Source organism: Drosophila grimshawi, unplaced genomic scaffold (assembly GCF_018153295.1).
Source record: "Drosophila grimshawi isolate 15287-2541.00 unplaced genomic scaffold, ASM1815329v1 contig_311, whole genome shotgun sequence".
Classification (NCBI taxonomy): Eukaryota; Metazoa; Arthropoda; class Insecta; order Diptera; family Drosophilidae; genus Drosophila; species Drosophila grimshawi.
In genome coordinates this window covers 16,573,623-16,595,114 of record NW_025063098.1, presented here as the reverse complement: position 1 = coordinate 16,595,114, position 21,492 = coordinate 16,573,623, and the positions used below count along the sequence as shown (strand labels likewise).

At 31.6% G+C, this 21,492-nt stretch overlaps 1 protein-coding gene across 15 annotated transcripts in view; it reads left to right on the top strand.

Annotated features, from left to right (window-relative positions):
* The first annotated feature begins 3,699 nt into the window (after positions 1–3,699).
* LOC6567756 (TLD domain-containing protein 2) overlaps positions 3,700–21,492 on the top strand; it is a 76,452-nt gene continuing 58,659 nt past the window's right edge. For 6 of the 15 annotated variants that reach the window (XM_032739997.2, XM_032739996.2, XM_032739995.2 and 3 more), the window contains exon 1: positions 3,700–4,040. In XM_032739997.2, the coding sequence (XP_032595888.1) occupies positions 3,715–4,040 (326 nt within the window). In that variant the 5' untranslated portion in view covers positions 3,700–3,714. Of the gene's footprint in view, positions 4,041–18,205; positions 18,433–21,492 lie in introns of those variants that run through there. The other 9 variants (XM_032739988.2, XM_001994006.3, XM_032739989.2 and 6 more) reach the window with 4 other exon arrangements.

The window sequence follows — 21,492 nt, the reverse complement described above, 5'->3', positions numbered from 1 at the left end:
TACAACAACAATGACTGTTCATAATAATAATGAGCTTTGCTATGCGTAGCTGTACATATACACATACACAATATATAGATATATGAAGTCTTGTCTCTTCTTCATTCATATGTGTGTATGCGCGAGTGTGTGTAAGTTAATCCATGGCATGCGACTTAACGTCAACAGCTACTGCTTAATTACAATGCAAGGATGTCAGTAAGAGAGAGAGAGAGAGTTTGTTGAGAACGCTCTACGAGCAGATATTCGACTGTAGAGCTCTTCAATACTACGTCTACTGAATGACTTTTAACGACTGCTTCCACTCAACGACTCGTTCAATCTTGACGACTGCTCAACAACTATTTTTGCACAGTCTGGCAACTCTAAGCGATCCCTGTTAAGGCTAACGAGCTGCCTGCTAAGAAACCACGCGTAGCGCTGCCATCTTTATATATTTATATGTTGATTTGTACTCACAATTAATTCGAGCTGAATGCATTGTTATATTACAAAACTATATCTGATACATATCACTTAAAGTTATACGGAAAAATTGTTGATTTTCTCTCCGGCTTAAGCATTAAAAGAAAATGTTTAAACAGCTTTTATGTTTATTGAGCGATCGTTCTACAACTTTATTACCCTATTTAAAACGTTTTTAATGTATACAGGGTATTGGAAGACTGCAATAAATTGCGGTTTTTAATGAGTTATTGGATAGCAAGGCACTCAAGGCCTCAACTCGTTGAGCTTATCCCATCTATTAAAATACGTTCATGGGGACTTGCAAGAAACATTGGCTCAATCAACTTGGCAATACATTTATTGCATACTTTTTGGCTGCTGCTGAAAATGTCATCAAAAGTGTGATAAAAAAAGATGGTGGGCGAAAATTGCATTTGTGAATCGTTGGTTCTCCCTCATGTTGCAAAAATGCCATTTATATTTTGTCAAGTTTGTTCATCGCTCAACAAAATGGATTCTGTTCTGTTTATACAAGATCGAGTACATGTGTGTGTGTGTGTGTGTGGGTGTGTATATGTGTAAGCACACAATCCGATTCAATGTTTTTTTTTGTTTTTCCTTTCCATTTTCTCTCCTTTGGCCGCTGCAATTTTTGACATGAATAATACATTTGGGGCTTTCGTTATTCGGTTGTAGAGGATACATTATAAATGCAACTTGACATTGGACTTAGTGTGTTGAACACTTTTCAAGGTCTGTCTGTCACCAATGTTTGAGGGCGTGGCAGGGGGCGTGGTTCACGACATTTGCCATTGTAAATCCTTTTGAGTTTCGTTGAAGAGCATTTTGGCCATGATTTACAAATGAGGCGACAATTGGTCTAAAAGCTCATGCATATAAGCAATAATCCAAGCATTTTCGTGGAAATATACACGTACATATATTATACATGCACATATATTTGAAATTTATGGAATTTATTATTCACTGCCAGTTCTTGGTTGTTTATTTAAACTTCTGCACTTCAAAGATAATATTTATTTTATTTTAATTGGATGAGATTTCTAGTTAAAAGTGTTGCGCTAGTCCCAATTACATGATGGTTATGTAAAGAGCAGCAGAGTTCTAACTTTGAATTAAGTTTATTTAATTTTATCGAAACAAATGAATATCCGAAAGCGGAAAAAGACATGATTGTATAGCTTTAGTCTTCCAATTTATATATTTAATATACCCTAATCCATCAATTGTAAAACTTCCATTAAGATCGGCTGGGAAGCACAGATCTTCTTAACCAAAAACTATATTCTATATATCACAAATGACTATCAGCTAGCCTACAATATATTTAAAAGCTGATTTCTGATATAACTAATAATTTCTATCTTTTTCGCTGTCTACTTGCAGGTTCGTTGCTCACTACTACTACAACTACTAGTTACCCAAACTACTTAAGAATAATAATGAAAATAATAACTAAAAGACACACACACATAGCAAATAAATAAATAGAAAATACACAGACACACACACACACTTACACCTATTAGAGCATTAGAGGCTTAGCCTGGTGCAACAATTACAATCAACAATAACAGCAACAAAAATAAAATATAAAAACAAACACAGACAAACACACTAAAACAACAATAACAACAGCAACAACAACAACAACAACAACTACAACTAGAGAATACGAAAACAATACAATAACAAATATGAAGAATATGCATATTGATAATTAAATTACGTATACGCAAAACTAATTAAACAACAATGCTCGTCTTACAGCTATGCCCACACCTACATGCATATGCCTAAATATATCCAGCTATACCAATATATATATATATATAATCGTATACCCGGTAGTCATAGATGTATGTCAATATTTGTGCTAACGAAACAGAACACCCAAAGACATAATAATAAACTGAAATATCAATATCAATATCCAAAAATATATGTACATATATATCTATATAGATTGTTTGCCCGCTGTATAAATGTACACTTCATAATTAGCTGTTTTCTAAACGTTTTACTTAATCGTAATATCTAAAAACAATATCGATTTCTCTATATACACATCTATATATATATATATATAGAGAGAGAGAGAAATACTTGAATGTGCCTTCAACTATGATAAATATATGATATTTATAACTAATCCGACTGATATGCATTGCTATATTGATATCCAACCCGAGACACAAACACACACACGCACACGCACACACACATATGTAAATAGAAAAAGCTGTGTGTGCAAATACCGTTATGATGACGTACAGCAAAGTTGATCGTATGATTCGTATGATTTTCTTGTTCAATTCGGAAACGCTTAGGCAACCTGAGCCATTGGATATTGTACGTGTGCCACCCAGCCGCTAAGCCCAATAAACACAAAACCGAAAACCAAAAAAAAAATATATATATATAAATAAAACATGTGCGTTTTTCATTGCTATCGAAATTCTATATAGTATATATACATATCAAATTCTCTAACGCTTTTCTGCATTTTCTACAAATAAATAATATCCAGTAAAAACAAATGTTGCATGTTGCCTGTGAACGCTTAACGACTTATTTATACTCTTCTTTGCTCAAACTCCTTTACAGCTGCTAAGCTGCTCTTCTATTAATATTTAGAATACAGAATCTTTCAACGTATTTTTTTTGTACCTTTCGAACTCGGCTCCATATCTACTATATCATTTACAACATTTTTAAACACATACTCCCACAACTCACACTTACTAATATTCGAAAAAAAAAAAACAATCGAAAATATTTTCTTCTATAATAAATATAATGGTTTTTATTCTACTCAATGCAATTTCTTAATATAAACTTATTTGTTCAACTAATTTTTTTTTTGTCTATGCCTATCCTTTCCTCGAATAGCAAAACTTTTACACAACATTTTTGGCTCTATGTGCAATTAATAAATAACTCTCACCAAAAGAAAAAAAAGAAAACCAAAAAGTTATACTACAAGTTAAAGCAAGTTCAAATCGCTCGTTTTCTTCATCTATAAAAAAAGAATAAAAAAAAGAAATCTACAAATAATTGGCTGCAATTGAACTAATTATTTTATGCTTCTAATTATTTTATGAAAATTTCTGTTCCAAAAAAAAAAAAAATATATATATATATAAAACCAAAACCACCAATAATTTAAACAACAATCGAAACGAAACGCAACTCAAAACAACAACAAATTAATATAAAAAAAAATATTAAAAAACCATTTAAATAATGTCACGCGAAAATTCACCACGTCATGGCTCGATTCGTCGGCATTTAAACAACAGAGACTCGCCAGTGGGTTCGCCGGGCTCGCCACATCAACTTCATCAACATCAGCATCAGCATCAATCGAACCATCCCCATCATCAGCAGCAACAGCCATCGATAATGGAGAATGCCGGCGCACCCATCTCAACATCCGCATCGAATATCGCCACGGTGCTGGAGGATGGTGAGAATACGATATTGCCGCCATTGAGCGGATCCGGACCAAGTCGACAGCGTTCGTTGCGTGATCGTCTTAAAGATGGCATCACCGGCAGCTTCTCCTGGCAGTAAGTTTTTTGGCTTTTGTAGTTTCTGTTCTTAATCGCTTCTTCTTCCATACAATTTTTCAATATTTTAATTTATTTGAAAATTGCATTTATTGTAGAATTTTTTACATATATCTTTTCCGCCCCCCTCCCAAAGTAAATTGTATTTAAATATTTTTATAGTTTCATATTTGTATTTTTGACAAAAAAAAACCAAAACAAATAAAAATGAAAAAATGTTTACTCTTGTTAATGAACAACAAACAAAAATCACAACAAATTTTGAAGCAGCACGTAGCAAATGTAGTCGTCTTATAAACAACAAACAAAAAACACTATTTTTGAGCTACGTTTTTTCCTAGTTGCACACAGGCGATAAAACCAAAGTTTGATGATTCCCCTATTTAAATAACGCACCCATTTAAAGGCACTTTCAACAGCACTTTAAACTATAATTAATTAGGCATTGATTTAATGACAATTACAAATTTCAAGTGATCCACACGAAAGTTTGTCAAGGGTAAGTGAAAAGTAATCAAAATGTATAAAAAGTTAAACATTATAAGCAAGAAAGTCTAAGTAAAAGTTTTTGATACAAATATTTAACTATTCTTTAATATTAATATTATATTCATATTTAAATATTTCGGAATATAATAATATAATATAGTAGCGTTAATTACGTATTTCTCCTGCAACAACTTATTTTTACTTTAAGGCCTTACAAAAATATATTTGTAAGTAAGCAATAAAAGTTGATTATTCCCTGAATTAATCGACTTCACCTAATTTAATATATATATTTATATATATATAAGCAATATCAATTGCTTACTTCTTCACTATCTTCAACTTCTTGATTATATTCAGATATATGGTTATAGACATACTGATAAATATTTCTAAAAAAAAAAGTCAAATTCAACCCAAATAAATCTATCTCTTACAAAAAAAAAGTACAAATAAATTATTCACGTTAAATATGTTATTTGGGCTCAGTTGTGTCCCTTTCGATGACAACTAATGATTGACATTGGACAGTTGCGCATTAAGCGTGAGAGAAGACGAAACGGAATCGAAATCGAACACGGGAAGAGGGATTGGGGGATTAGGTATTGGGGAATAGGGAGCACAAATCGCTGACGGAGCGAAACAGAGGAATCAACTCGAAATAAATGGCAACAGACAAATGAATCACTGCCCATAAATCAATTCAATTTGACATTTTAATTTCGCACATCCTGCGTCTTTCTGGCGCTAAGCCTACCCACATATAAATCGACCCGAAAGTGACTTCAATTTCGTAATCAGGAAACAGGTATTATATATTTTTATGGCCATTTTGCGATCTACCATTAACGAATTAATAAAAGGCGCGATAATCAACATTCAGCTGACTACTTACGCAATTTTTATACAATACAAATACATCTGGCAAATTCACTTCCTTATAAAATTCATATGTGTATTTTTTGCAGATTGAAAACTGTGTCGAATATTGCAACATTCCGTTTATAAATATTAATAATAATATAAAAAATATAAAATAAGTTAGCCGAGACAGCACTATTAAGCTGTACTCAGCAGATACTCGGGTTCAAGGCAGTTATTGGAAATGCTTTAGCTTTTCTTTGTAGTTTTTTAACTGAGTAACATCAGAGTCTGTATCAGAAAACTGAAATGAATGCTTTTCACTCTGCCCTACTCAGTCATTTGGTTAATTAATTTGCATATAAAATTATGCAATAAAAGTAAGATATTTTCTACTAGACATTTCTCGATCTCTCTAAGGGCATGTGTCAAATGACTTTCATATTCATATTTGATTTGATACATGCGCATTGAGTGCAGTTTTTAGTTATCTCTGATTTTGATTGTGCAATTTTTAGAGTTGTTTGAACACCCTATAAATTTTGCTGGTAATTGTTATCGATGTATAATTGGTTTAACCTCGAGAACGAGTTAAAAATGCAACTGCCAGCAAAATTGAAGTTGCTTTTTATAAACTTGCTCATCAAAAAATAAAAATAAAATGAATAAACAGGTTTTATATATATATATATATATATATATATATCAGGACTTGGTGAATAAAAAATATTGTGGTTGCATCTGTTGTTGGTTGCTTCCTGGTAATTAATAACCTTGAAACCCTTTTGGCCTTGATCGTTGACGTTTTTCTTTCTTATGTTTTGTTATGGCTCTTCTCCTTTTTGGGCTGCTTGACTGCCTCACTTCACTTATCGATGGAATTCAACTCGTTGCCGAAGCCTTTCAACCTGTTTATCCACATTTTTTAAAAATTATATAAGTATGTGTTGAGTACACATATTTTTAAATGGGTTCCATTTTTGTAGCGCTTTTGTGTAGGTTGAATTTTGTTTCAAGTGTTTCCAAAATATTGATAATTGATCTTGAAATTTTAAAAATGTACATATAATATGTATTTTTGGCTTAAAAAATGTGCATATAGCCCAAAAAAAGAGAAGAAGAGATAAGTGGAGTAACAAAAATAATCAGTAATTTTTGTTTACATCTACAAAATTTGAAGACAACAGTGGAAAGTTGTTTATTCTGCATTGTGTAGTTTTATTTAGTAACGTAATACACAACCTGTTCGTCTTGAATCTGACATATTAATAATACATATTGAATAAGTATTTTATTGCATTTTCTAGTTGACAATATAGTATTAGATACGACGCCAAAGATTAGAAATTCTTTCAGCCACTGTGAATTTTCTTCAACTTCTACTTCAATTAAATTTTTGATACGCACAATTAAATATTTAATACTGCGAAAATAATTGAAAAAATGTTTTTATATTTATATGGAATATCTAAGCACACACACAATGAATGAGTCGAAATTGTTAATTGAAAACAAAACCATAAAAATCACGTTAAGCAAAATGAAGGTAATAGCCGAAAAACCAATATAGACAGGGCCCTCCAAAGATGGGTGGGTGCGAATGTGTTAATATATTTATAGAGTTGATAATTTTGAGATGAGGCAATAGCCATGCCAGGCACGTCTGGAATTGAGGGCGCCTCTGTGGGATGATCAAAATGATTATGATGATACTAAACAATCAAATTTGTGGTCGCTTAAGCAATCCTTTGGGCCATTTTGCATAGTATCGCGTTTGTGGCGCATTAATATCAAACACACACACACACATATATATATAAATATATATATATATATATATATAGGCACAAAGACACACAGACAGACAGGGGCTGTAAATAGCTGTTGACCTTGGAAATGATGCACACATAATCACCATCATCAGCGTTGCCCCAGTGAAACTGCCTCACTGCCTGCCTGACTATCTGTCTGACTGACTCTCGTCCTCTACAGCTCCCTGCTCAGTATCTGCTAGGTTGTGTGTATCTGTTGTGTGTGCGTTTCATGTTTGACTTTCACTTGCAGCTGTGATGAGCTCTGTTGCAGCCTGTCAACGTCAGCATGAACAAAGCCAAAAACAGCAATTTTGTAGGGTTCTAATTGAGAGTGTTGGACTAAAAGAATACCCTGTATTCAAATACGTGATAATCAATTAAATATTAAATTTTCTAAATCTAATGATTCCTTGGAAATATGGACAAATGATTTACTGTTGAACATTTAAAACTTTGTTTTTTTAAAGAATTATAAATTAAATGATTACATACTTGCAAATATTCAAAATTTAATTTAGAGTTTCTTTAAGATTGTATTCTATTTATTTTGAATTTAGTTTGTGATAAACAATAATTTAAATAAGAGTTTGGGTTTTTGTTAAATTTAAATAACTTTAAATATTACTTCATTTTCACTAATTTAAAAAATGCAAATAATATTTTTTTAAACTTGGTTTCAAACTAAATTGAAGTCCATTAAATCGACATTCATTCAACCGTGTGCACAAATTCAATATACCCTTTCTCAGCTAATTGATGTGCACAGGGTATTACTAATTGCAACAACACGTTTCTCGTTTGTTGCCGATTCTGTTCCTGGCATTGTTTTTGGCCATAATTTTAATCGATTGCCTGGCGCACAGTGGCTTTGCTTAATCACGTCAATCAGAATATAATTATAAAATTAAGGTCAGAAGCTGTAATGATATGCTTCATAGAAAAATAAATAATTGATTTAATTATAGCAACTGTAAATATTTAAAGTTGAACAGGGAAAAAGAAATTAGTTGTAATATGCCTTGCTATAACTGAATAATTGCCTAATATTCAATATTATTATTAACCTTTATTGAAATGTGAGTACTAAAAATATAAATAATATTTTATCAGGATTTCATTCAGCCAGTTTTATTTTATTATAAAAAGTTGTACATTTCCTACATTAAAATTTTGTCAATATTGCATATTACTATAAGTTGTTTGTTTTGAAAGGTTATTAAATATCTATCTCAAATATGAATCATAATAATAATAAAAAATAATATATCAGGACTTCAATTAGTTTTGCACCATTTGATTTTTGTCCGTAGAGAGTTTAATACTTTTCCACAAATCTCTAGGCATTGATACCACTGTGCAGATGTGGATTCAGTTGAGTGGAAACTGAAAGTTGGGTGTTGGGCGTGGCTGTTGTTGTCAATGGTTGTGGCCAATGTTGTTTGCCATTTGCTCGTGTTGCGGTCTGGATAAAATGCAACACAATTGTAGCATGTCCGTTACAGCTGTTGCAACAGCTCACAAATTGTGATTAGTGTGTTCTGTGAATGTGAATGCGACTGTGGTCGTTTCTGAATATGTTTTCCAGCTGCACAGCAAACAAAAAATATCTATAAACCAAATGCATATACACTTTTATATATCGCCTATATAATGAATTGAACAAGACATTGAAAAAATGCCATTTCGATGAAAGCGCTTCGAATTTATGAGTATGCAGTAATTGCAACAATTAAGTGCCTTCATTGTGTATGCAAATCAGCGACATTTGTACTCAAAGCAAATAAAAAAAATATAAACTATAAACAAACTGCAGTCTAACAAGAATTTTGCAAAATCCAATCTAGAATAGTGAATCTTCAATTGAGAAGGAAGAAAAAACAAACTTCTTTCAAGATCATGTCTGTTAGCATTTCAGATTGTTTTTTGTTCGTTGACCTCTTTTTATAACATGATTTTGTAGTATAAATAAACTTAAAAAAAAAACAGTTCGAGTATTTTTCTAGCGAATGATTTTCAGATATTTAAAATTTAAATTAAAGATTATTGAATTTTGCTTTATCTCTTTTCTTTATTTTTATTTTTTTTTATAAATGAATCACCTGCATTGGAATCTTTGTACTTGAATTTATCCGAAGATTGTAAATTTTGATATATATTTATATTATACATATATTTATATTTATTGATTTCGATTTAATGATGAGTATTTTTCCAACTATTTAAAGCTTGCAGAAGGAGTTTTCTATTGTTGAACTTGAGATTTGTTCTATGCGTTTTGTTTGCTGAAAGATAATGTCAATTGGCTCGACTGTGATTTCAGTTAACAAATCAAGTGATTTTATTGGCCGAGTGACTGTGACTACTGTTTGTTAGCCATAACGTGCTGCTCGTGGCATTTTAATAACACTCATAAGCGTTGTTAATCAGCGTAGCCAAACATATGATTGTGATTGTTTTCCTGTTTATTTTTTGCATTTTTTAATGGCTAATTTATGGATGTCCTACGTTGTGTGAATCTTTAATTTATTGCAATTACTAAAGTTATTTGATTTTCATATTTAACAATGCTTACAATGTCGTAATTTCTTAATTTAGTGCCACATCCATCTACGATTTAGACTAGTCTGTTCTCGTTGTCTGTTAGCTGTTTGGACACAATGTCATTGTCGTTGTACACAGTGACAGTTTTATAAGCACACAAACAAAATCCGACAAAAGAAAGATATATATATATATATGTATTTGTTATCTAAGCAGCAGCATTAAATATGCAAGCATATTTGTGTATCTATCGTTATGTAAATAGATGTATATTATTTAGACGATGTGGCAACAAAATGCACTTAGCCAAGTTGTCTAAATACATTTTTAAAATGACTCACAAAAATTGTTGTTTGTTGTCGTTGTTTTTGTGTATGATCTGTACAGTTTTACTGAAGAAGGTCAAAAGTATTTCTCTCTTAATATTTGTATACCCTGAAGCCATTCTAAATGGGTATATCGATTACATTAGCCTTACTTATCACCTAGTCCATTGACTTAATGGTGGTTTATCACTTGGCTTTCTTTGTTTATTTTACTAAATTAAAATTCAATTCTCGATATTTGTAATGCATAGATAATATCCCTATTTCCACTGATTTATCTACATTGTCAACGTATTGGCCCTTGAAGCTGTAATTTCAATGTCAAGACTTGACATTCATTTCAATAATACAATATAAATACTAGTACTATGTCAATATAATTACCTATCATTATTGTTTATTAGAACATATTAAACATGTGCGCACACACAAAATAGCAATAACAAATATCAGTAAATATGTATTGACTATTAGCTTGTTGTTGGTGTTGTTGTTGTCCTTGCGAGCAACAATCAGTAATGAACAATCGACTTGATTTGTTTTACAAATTGATTACTTTCGAAATGAAATGAGATTGGAAAAGTGCTCAACAAATTTAGCATTCGATATGTTAACAGGGATATGACAAACAGTTGACAACCACACCGGGGGACTGTCACCCGATGCCATCTCTATACTTATATGGTATCCAATATGTTTAACAGCTCAATTCTATTTGACACAGAGGCGTGGCCGTATTGATATAATCAAATATTGACAGCTGACCTCAGCTGCTGATTGCTGGGGTCACCTTAATTGTTGTCGCTAATTTATCCTTTCAAGTTTTTTAGTTGTCATTTTTTTCGTTTTTCGCTAGGTTAATCAGTGTTTCAACTGTAATCTTTATATCTGGAATAAATAAAGATATTTATATAATTTCAATAGATTTATATTAGTCTTTCAGTAGACTAATTTGTTTAATCAGTGTTTTTTATTTAAAATTTACATATATATATATTAATTACATTTAAACTTTCAGCTTGTAGTCGCATATTCGGCTCTTTTGTCTGGACCTTATCTAAATTAATTATATATTCAACGCATATGCTTATCACAGTTACCTGATATTTACTCTGAATATTATTTACTCATTTCTTCAAGGCGTAGCCAAATATGCCGCCGATAAGAGTCGCTGAACTGAATTTAAACAATATTTATATATATATATATACTTTGGCAAATAGAGCGATATGAAAATTTTCCAAATTCTCTGGAAAATATCATAAATAAATTTCCTTCAGCTCTGTTGTTGGTGTTGTGTCAACAAACAAGTCAACAAATACCTTCTGTGTGTTTGTGTCAAATATCATTAAATAACATGCAATGTAATTAATGAGATCATCATACCCTGTAATGCATATTTGAATTGAGAACAGCTTACTGATATTAACATACTCATTATTATGAACATATTTCATAAATATTTTTAAAATGCTTATAAAATTCATAATAAAAAATCTGAACATTAAATAAGTAATTAAAACTATGATAACAATGAATATTTAATAAAAATTCATTTGAATGTTATATTAAAAAATATAATAACAATTTCAAAGATTCTATGTGTTTCAGAATTATTTATAAAAATCTTTGTGAATAAGAAAATTTATTTTATATGTATATTCTTTTCTCAGTTTCAAAAAGTAGAAAGCAAAGTTTTTTTTTTAAATTAATTTTTCTTAAATTCACAATTCCAAAAAAAGTGTTAAAGTTCTCTCTACGCACATGAAAAAAAACACACTGGAACTCAGAAATGTTTATTTTTTCTAAATAAAGTTAAGTTAAGAAATGAAATGTTTTTAAAGAAAATAAGACATTCCGTCTTAAAAATCACTTATTTTGTGATTTTTGACAATTAAGGGAAATCATTTTTCTGAGTGTAGTCAGACAACTCAGGCAGTGCATTCTTACTAGGTTGAAGCATGCTTTGTGCATGCTATTTAGCTTAGCAGGCTGCAATTCAAAGCGGGTGGAAAATGCTGTGATATTTGCTATATTCTTTGTTGTTGGTATTGCGGCCACTTGTCACGTATGCATTTATTACACACAATGGAATGTTTTTGGTAACTGCTGCGATAAATAAATGCAGGCAAAATGGAAAAATTCCCAACAACAACTAGTCGACGCGATCTTGATTACCTCAAGGTGCAGATCAGCGTTTGGAAAATTAGAAAGTAGTAGTAGATTTGAATAATTAAAAGATGCACATCAATTTAAAATCAATTATATTTTTTGCAGACGTTACTCACTACTAAAATTAATTGATCAACTTGCAACAACATTGCAAATCAGATAGCAAAAGTGTGAAATCGTGAACAAATATCGGCATTATAATTGAGTGGCTTTCTATAACTTCGAGCATTGCTTCAGCTTTAAACATGCCCATATATCTTTTAAGTCTTGTGATACAATGATGGGCCAATATAATTAATAATAATAATTCGATTGCATGTTTGCACAAATCTACCCATAATTGATGTAGCCCAACTGTCGTCTACCCTCTTGGCGCCAAAATAAAATATGATGTTAACTTAAATAAATAACAAGTTGGGGTTTTTACCTATTTTTCTTCAATATCAAAAAGAATTATTGTATAATTGACATTGACCTCAATACTATATTTTTGTTGTCCTTCGGCCAACAAAGAAAATAGGCAAATTGTTAACTAAATGCGCAATATGTTGAAAGGTTGATAAAAAAATAAATAAATAAATAAACAACAACAAAAAAAACAGTCTTTGGTTGTTTGCCCAGTAAATAAAGAAAATTTATGATAAAGTCGCGTGTGTATAAATCACGATGAAAATTTTTAAACATTGATTTAAAAGCGTTGACTGATATTGAAATTGATGGAATTTGTGGTTAACCATAGAATATGATTGCTTTAGTGAGTCGTGACAAATGTTTTGTTGACCCCCAACTGTCAATAAAATGTCGCTTTTAGTGGCATTTACAAAAAAACCTTTTTTGTATTTAATTCAGAAAATGTATTGTTCGTATTCTCTGCAGCCATTGAAAATGGGAAAACATGTTTATATTTCAAAGCACACAAATGTAACATAATTTCAACATAGAATAATTGTTGAAAATTGTTTTTATAAATATAAATGCAAAATGATGTGCACATATATTAAATTTGCAATTGAAATCAGCTCAAGCACATAAACATTATGTCTGTGTGTGTTAGTAGAGATGGAAAATAACCTCATTGTGGATATTTGGGAGCATTGGCTGTCAATTTGTCAGCTGGCCAAATAAGGTGCACAACAAGGTCCAAAGAAGTCGAAAATCGTATGGATAAAGTCGAACAATAAAACAGCTGCATATCCAGCAAAGCCAAAATACTTTTGTTTGTCTACGAATTGGCCTTTAAATACCCTATTAATAAATAAGTAACAAGTATTTTAATTCGTAAATATTTAGCTGCATTCATTTACAAAATTTGAAAAACTTGAGTTGCCTATAATTGATAATTATATATTTCAAAATATTTGATAGGATTATCTTATAAATACCAATATGTATAAAATAATGTAAAGAACACTTTTCAAGACTTAAAACCTTTTTTTTTATTGTATTTGGTTTCAAATACCGAACAAAAACTGTTGTTTATATTCAATATAGAAAAGTATTTTATAAATTACGAGCTCCATGCCATTCTTTGCCGTATAAATGTAAATTATACCCGTAAAGGGTTTTTCTTTGTGCCGAAGGATAGCTGGCTTCACTGGCAGCGCAGTCAACGCCAGCAGCAGCGTCGCGTCGCAGTCGAGTTTGCGAAAAAAAACGAAGAAAAATGAAAAATTGTTATGCATTTTTTCCTTATTTAAACGAAAATAGTGTTTTCCTGTCAAGCCGGTTTTTTTCTTTTCATTATTGGACCAGACCAACATAAAAGCAAAACTCAAACAACTTGCAATCAACGTTGTCAACTTTGTTGTCTTTGTTGCTGTTGCTGTTGTTGTTGTCGTTGTCTTTTGCTATTTATAGTTAGCTGCAACAACAAACAAGTTGTCGAAACTTGCTGCAAAAATTCGCACACCTTCCGTTATATGACAGACAAATATGGCAACAACAACAACAACAACAACAGCAACAACACACACAAAGAGCAAATAAAGTTTTCAGCTTTGCATTTTTAGCAGTTAAACTGCAAGCTTAAGCAGAAGGACTTGGGAATTGCATCAGCTGTTTGACAGACGGAAAAAAAAATTAAATTAAATTAAAATCTTTATTTTGGTATCTTAATTAAGCGGCTTAACTATTTCGCGAGTACTTATTATAAGAGTTAAAGGTAAAATTTCTCGTTTTTCGATTTTATTTGATTTATTATGCTTTATGCTTTATTTTAATTAAGCAGCTTAAGTATTTTGTGAGTACATTTTGTGAAGGCAAGCTTAAACATTTTTATTAATTTAACTATTTGATAGGTAAGCTGCTTAATTAAAATAAACAGTTAGTATAGGAATTAAAGGCGAATTCTTTAGCTTATGATTTATGTTATTTTTTTTTGGTTGGATTTATTACATTTGTGCGCGTCTGCAGAGTGTATCATATAATGCTATCTGAATTAAATAAAATTGATAAAAAAAAAAACCAAAACTAATTTTTGGTATTTATTGTCACAGTTAATTATAATGGCAACTTTTCCAGCTATCAAATTTAGCGTTTTATTTACTTAGCGCCAACTCATTTCTTTGGCTTAATTTATAACATTTTAAAGGCTTGCTGAGTAATATTTTGATAATGTTTTTGACTACTATATTCATAATGAAATTTCGATGTGAGCAGTTCGAGGGTATATAATATTCAGTGTTGTTTCTCTTGCTTAACACAACTTATTTCCTTGACTTCATTAATAATAAATAATATGCATGTATTAAATATTTTTTTTTTTACATTTTGTAAACAACGCTCTGTCATATTTTTATTTACAGTAGCAAAAACTGCAATTGAAGAGCAAATAAAAATATAAATAAATGTAAATACGAGCGAAATACGGCGAACACTTGCGCACATTTGGCATACAAATATTGCAAATATAAATAAACATTCCAAGCAACAACAAAATTCACAAGAAGTAAAAAATCACTGGTTGATAGTGCTCGACTAGGAGATACCCAGCAGCCAGCTGTTAAATATATTGAATCAAGTAAAACATAGCTCATAGTTTGGCACATTGAAATGTATCGATAACATATCGATATGCAATAGCATAACTCCAATTATGCAAGAAGTACAGTTGATCAGTAGATATACGTGTATTAATTCTAAATTGGACGACTATAGCCTGAAAAATGTGTATTTTATTGCCATCGGATATCAATTTGTTATCGATAACATGTAATACAAAAAACATAAATAACCGATGTACATATATACACATTCATATATATATACATCTTCATATATTTATTGTTGTGTATATTGTGTTTATGACAAGGAACCATAAATTTCTTATAGGCATAGATAGATTTTTGAACGATTGCTGGCTTTATTCTGGTCAATCAAAGCAATTTAATCAATTAAAGTGCCGACTTTTTGAGTGGTTTTAAAACACTTTTAGATTCGCAGTTAATTAGCATTTAAATAAATCTAAATCAACAACAATTATAGTGTATGACGTAAAAGAAGTAAATATCCACGAGAATTATATATCAAAATAATTTACACATTCCACACGTCGAAATGCATTTCAGTTTCAATTCAAATTGTTTTGAAGGTTTCGAATTCAAAATAAACGCAGAGAATGCAAGACAAAGTGTACAATGATAATGCAGATTTGATGATTACAAAAAACAAAAAAAAAACAAAATAATAATAATAAAAAAATAGTGTGAGAAGGTTGAAAATGAGGTAAACCTCTTGCATAATTTGCCAGTCAAGTCAAGTCATGACTTTCAGCGGCTTAAATTAAAGGAAATTCTCAGTTAAAGGTTGAAGGTTGAACAATTCGATTATCATAATTATTATCTACGCAAAACCTTGTACGCTGCTGGCAAAAGTGGGGGGAAGGTGAGGGCACTCAGTTTACTTTCACCCTTGCCATAATGACCTATATTAAGTAAAGGCAGGAAGTGATTTGGTTTCGTTTGAAACGTTTAATTTGACCGGCTCACTGTGCGTATGAGTAATTTTAATAAAATTACAAAGTCAGCGATTAGCCTCCAAAAAAAATAAAATAAATATATAAATACAAATAATTGCAGCTAGTTGCATTAAATTGAATTCGGAACGCAGTCCCGATTTGAAACTAGTTTCAGTGCACATGTGCATTAGTAGCGACTAAAAAACGGCTAAGGTGTCAGCAATACCGCTGAATGTCAGCAACATGTCTTGGCAACATTTGCTTGTGGACAGCAACATTTTATTTGTTTAGCAGCATACTAAGACTTTTAGCCGATCAGCAGTATTGTTTTATTGTTTGTAAGCTCAAGCAGTAAAAAAAAACATTAAGGCACGCAACTCAACTATTAATAATTATTACATTTATTTTGAGAAGCATTAAAAAATAGCATACAAAAAAAATAGCCAAAAACAAAAAAGAAGTGTATAAGCAATCTGTGAGCTACGCTTAAACCTGCCAACAAAAACAAGTTTATGTTTATTGAAGCACATGGCGACTCGCCCAGAGAGCCAGAGCGCAGCGTGAGAGAGAGAGAGAGAGCGAGTGAGAAAGAGCGGTAGAGAAAGAGCGAGAGTAGAAGAGTGTGAGAGAGCGTGAGAGCGAGAGAGCGAGAGCAGCACAATGAACGCTGCCCTATAAACAAAAAAGACTGCGCACAGTGGAACACATATTTTAACGATCAGGACTAATAGCAGAAATATAGTTGACATATTAAACATAATAAGATTTAAATGGAAATAAAATAAAGTACAATTTAATGCACAAAATGAATATTTCGTTTGACTTTTAAAAATTGAATGGAGAATATGAGTGATTTTTCTACAGTGCTGCAGTGCAGCCATGTTTGTGAGTGGCCACTGTGCGACGGCAATAAATGGCATAATTTACACAAGAGCGTCGACAGCGACGGTAACAGCAACGCCAGCAGCGACGTAAGCGTCAGTCAAAGATCGTATTCGTATTCGTTGGCGTTCGGTTATTTTTGTTTTTGTTATTATTTTTGTTGTTTCATTTAATTTGTTTCCCTGAGGTTTGTCGCTGTTTTCTGAGACACTGCATGCACGGTTCGGTTTACGGTAGAAATTTGTCGATCAGTTTAAGTTTTTCATTTGCAACGAACGCAAGTAAATTGCTCCGAAGCGCGCGAAAGCGAAACAGAAAAGTGTCAGCAAACTCTTATTTTGTATTTTGTAAGCTCATCGCTCATCGCTCATCGCTAGCTGAAAAGTTACAAAAAAAAGCGCGCGCGCGAACTTAGAAAGAAGTAAAGAAAAAATAATAAAATACAAAATACCGTACGTGCTAAATTAAATACAAAAATAAGTAAAAATACCGGTTTGAATGTGCAGTGACATCCACGAATAAATATTGTAAATTGTTTCAAACAATACGCAATCAAATATAAATATATAATTAAATACTACAACCCCCTCGCAAACACAACACACCATGCCCATGTTTTACTAAATTATTTAATTATATGTATGCCTGTGTCGAGTGTGCGTGAGTGTGCGTGAATGTGTGTGTGTGTGTGTGTTAAGAGAGTGTGGTTTTCAATTTGTTGCAGTCACAAGAAGCAATAATAATGACAATTTTGCTATATTTGTTGTTGTTGTCAGTCTAATTTTGTCTGTGCTCATTTTGTGGTTACTGTTTCTTTTGATTGAAAATATATACGTAAATGAATTTTGTCCACGCTTTGGAAAAATCAAACTAACAAAAGAAAAACTTCAGCAAGCATTTTCTTTAAATTCGATTTGCATCAAATTTGATCAACTATGATTTTGGGTATGTGTGTGTGTTGTAAAATTAATCAACTATAATTGTAAAAATAATTACAGAGTGCATAATTTTCAAACTCTTTGCGCGGTGCCAAAGAGCAGCTGGAAACGCATTAACAAATAAAACCTACGATAATTATAATAAATTTACTAGACGCGTGCGTCTTTGTGTATTTTAAATGTTTTAACGAGAGTGCTACAAATAAAAAAAGAGAAAAAAAGTGAAATGAATACCAGTTAGAAATGTGACTAAAACAACCAAACGAATTTAATTGCAACCAAAAAAGAAGTAAGAAAAAGAAGAAAAGATTTAACAAAGGAAACGAAAATCCGAGTGCAGTTTAGAGCACAAGCTCACAAGGCAAACCACCAAGCGAAGCCAGCGAAGGGATCATCGAGAGCTATATAAATCAGGTGTGTGTGTGTGATGTAAGAAAAAAGAAATAGACAGCAGAGAAAGGCAGCTAGCATTGGCTGTCTTCCTCTCTCTCTCTCAGTCACTCGCTGTCTTTGATTTAATTTCGTTTAATGTTAGTCTTAAGCTGCTGTTTCGATTTCCTTTTAGTTGTGTCACTCAAACGGTTTATTTTTCTTAGCCCAACGAGCCAAAAAAAAAACTCTACAACTGAAATTGTTATTGTTCTCTCATTTTCCTTTTTGGTTTTTGTCTGCATTACATTCACTTTTATATGTATTCACATTAGGCGCTATGTGGCGGCTAATCCAAACGAAGCTAACCAACAAAATTATTTGCCATTATTCTCGGCTCTTTCGCCTGCAGGTCAAGGCAATTTTGGAGCATTGTTGTTGTTATTTCTTACGACTGTAAGATTTTTTTTTTGTTATTTATTACAACTTGAGGCCGAATCGCACAAAACAGCTGACCGAAAAAAAGAAACAATAAAAAAACTAAGCAAACCAAACGTGGCCAACAGCAAGAAAAAAAAAATGAAGACCTACGCCTAATTTAAGGTCATCAGCACAATAAAACAAAACAACCCCAGTTACAATAACAACAACAGCAAAAAGTTGAGCACGCAAGCTTTACTGTCTGCACTACGTTTCTGGCCCGGCGATGCCATTTTCGTAGAGAAACAAATGGCAACGGTATTTCAAAGTAATGAACTTACACACATACATATGAAAATAGGCTTGAAGCCGCTGCATACATATGATATTATTAAATACCGTTGCTTTCTAACCTTCTCCATTTTGGAGTTAGTACAGTGATCACTTAAGATAGCGTACAAATATTATAGTCTCGCATGCACAGAAAATATATGCAACAAAAAAATAAATAAAATGTTGTACATAAGTTATATAAATAAATACATATAAATAGTGTAGCGAAGAATTTCTAGAATTTCTCATTTAAGCGATAACTGTTCATGAGTGCTGTGGCCAAAAACAAAGTTCCAATTTCTAACTGTGATTCGTTTTCTTCAATTATATTTATGCTAATGTGCGAAACGAGCTGTTTAGTTTCCGAATTTTGTAGACTGTTTGGCGGCTGCTTTTGTTTCTCTCTTTGTTCTCTTTGTTTCTCTCTTTGCACTTGTAGACTACTCGATATAGCACCAAAAAGACTGCCGGCTATAAGCCCCGTTATGTTAATCTTCTTTATAAATAGCCAATGTTTTTCAAAAATGTTGACGCTTTAAAAATAGACAAACAAAAAAACAAGCAGCTTTTGCGCTTCTTACTAAAACATTCTTATGCAAACCATCGATCAGGCATTTAAAAAAAGGCTTATTTTTCGTTTAAAATATTTACATATTAATGGGGAGAAGAGTTAATATTATAATTAATATTATTTAGTGACTTTGCTATCTGGCTGTCAATTTGTTAGTCTGCTTTTTTTCTGTCAGTTGATAAGATATTTGTCAAAAATAGCTTATGCTTTTGCTTTTATTTGCCTTTTGCATTCAAACGAAGTCTTCGACATTATTATATATATATATGTATATATATTATTTTAATTTAACGCCCCAGCGCCAAAGTCTACCCGAGATAGAGCAAATATAAATTAATTGATTTTTGTACAAAAATTTGAATATGCTAAGTGCGTCATAAGGCATTTTATATTAAGTGCATACTAGATGCAAATCAAGCAACTATAAAATTTAAATGAAGTGCGTTAATAATTACGCAAGCCGAACGCGGAAATGCAAAAAAAAATTAAATGTAAGATACTTGCGTAGATACTTTTTACATCTTTTTATTATTGATTGCATGTGACTGTCGCGCTTAAATTCATTTCCATGCCATGAGGAAGCAAAACGCTCTGAAATGCAATTGCATTTTATGCAATTATCGCCCCTCTGCCAAAAAGTTGTTTATTATTTATGTTTATGCACTTATGTATGCACATTTTTATGCAAAATAGCTCTCGAAAGGAGGCTTTTAACACGGCAGGAAACAATCCAACTGACAGGTTATTGTCATTTGTATACCCTCAACCCATTCAAAATTCCTAAAAGGGTACAATGAAGTTGTGCAAAAGTATGTAACAGGCAGAAGAAATCATCTCCAAAGCATACACATTCTTTATCAGCATCAACAGTCGACTCGTTCTCGTCATGTCCTTTATTGAGCAAACCAATCTCAGAGACTATAATATTCAGAGTCTAATTTCTAATAAAATTTATATTTTTAAAAATGGAAAATATTTCTAAAAAATAGATATGCGTCCCATATTATATATTAGAAAAATGTACCCTGGAGTTGGGCAAAGGCAACGGATGGATTTTAAAATCTTGATCAACTTTAACTATTTTCACAAGACCGGTTAACAATCACACAATTTATTAACCAAAGAGTATTTTGACGTTGAACAATCTACTTCTACTTTTTATAATTTACAAAACTAGAAGCTGTGTTTTAATCAATATTTTTAACAGTTCTTTTGAAGGTATCCCCTAGGTTTTACTTAATTATTTATGAGCTTATTTCTTTAAATTATTATTATTATTTGCTGAGCTTGTCGCAGACAAAGAGGCTTATTGTGAGTTTTGTTGTGTTATTTGTTTATTTAACGTGGCGTCAAAAAATTGTCATAATTACACAAATAAATACAGTTCATACATATGCGAAAAAAATATATATATAAATAAAAATCAATCGTCACTCAACAAAGGCACTTCATATGCTTCTTAAGTTCCAAGAGTATCTTATGGCTTTTGTATCTGTACAAAGAGCACTTTTGATTTGCGACCTTTTGTTATTTTCTGCCTGTGTGTGATTTATTGACAATGTCAATAATTTAATGAGCGCACTTTTATTATAAACATCAGTGTACACATATGCGCAGATATATCCTGCTTCCAGTTCGATAATGCCCTTAATTTAGCTCATTCATTCTTGTATAAGTAAATAATTCCGGGCAAAACTATAAAATGCTGCTTTTAAATTAATTCTGAAACATATAATTCTAAATATAATACTTTTATTTCATTTTTTTTTTTTGCTTAGACA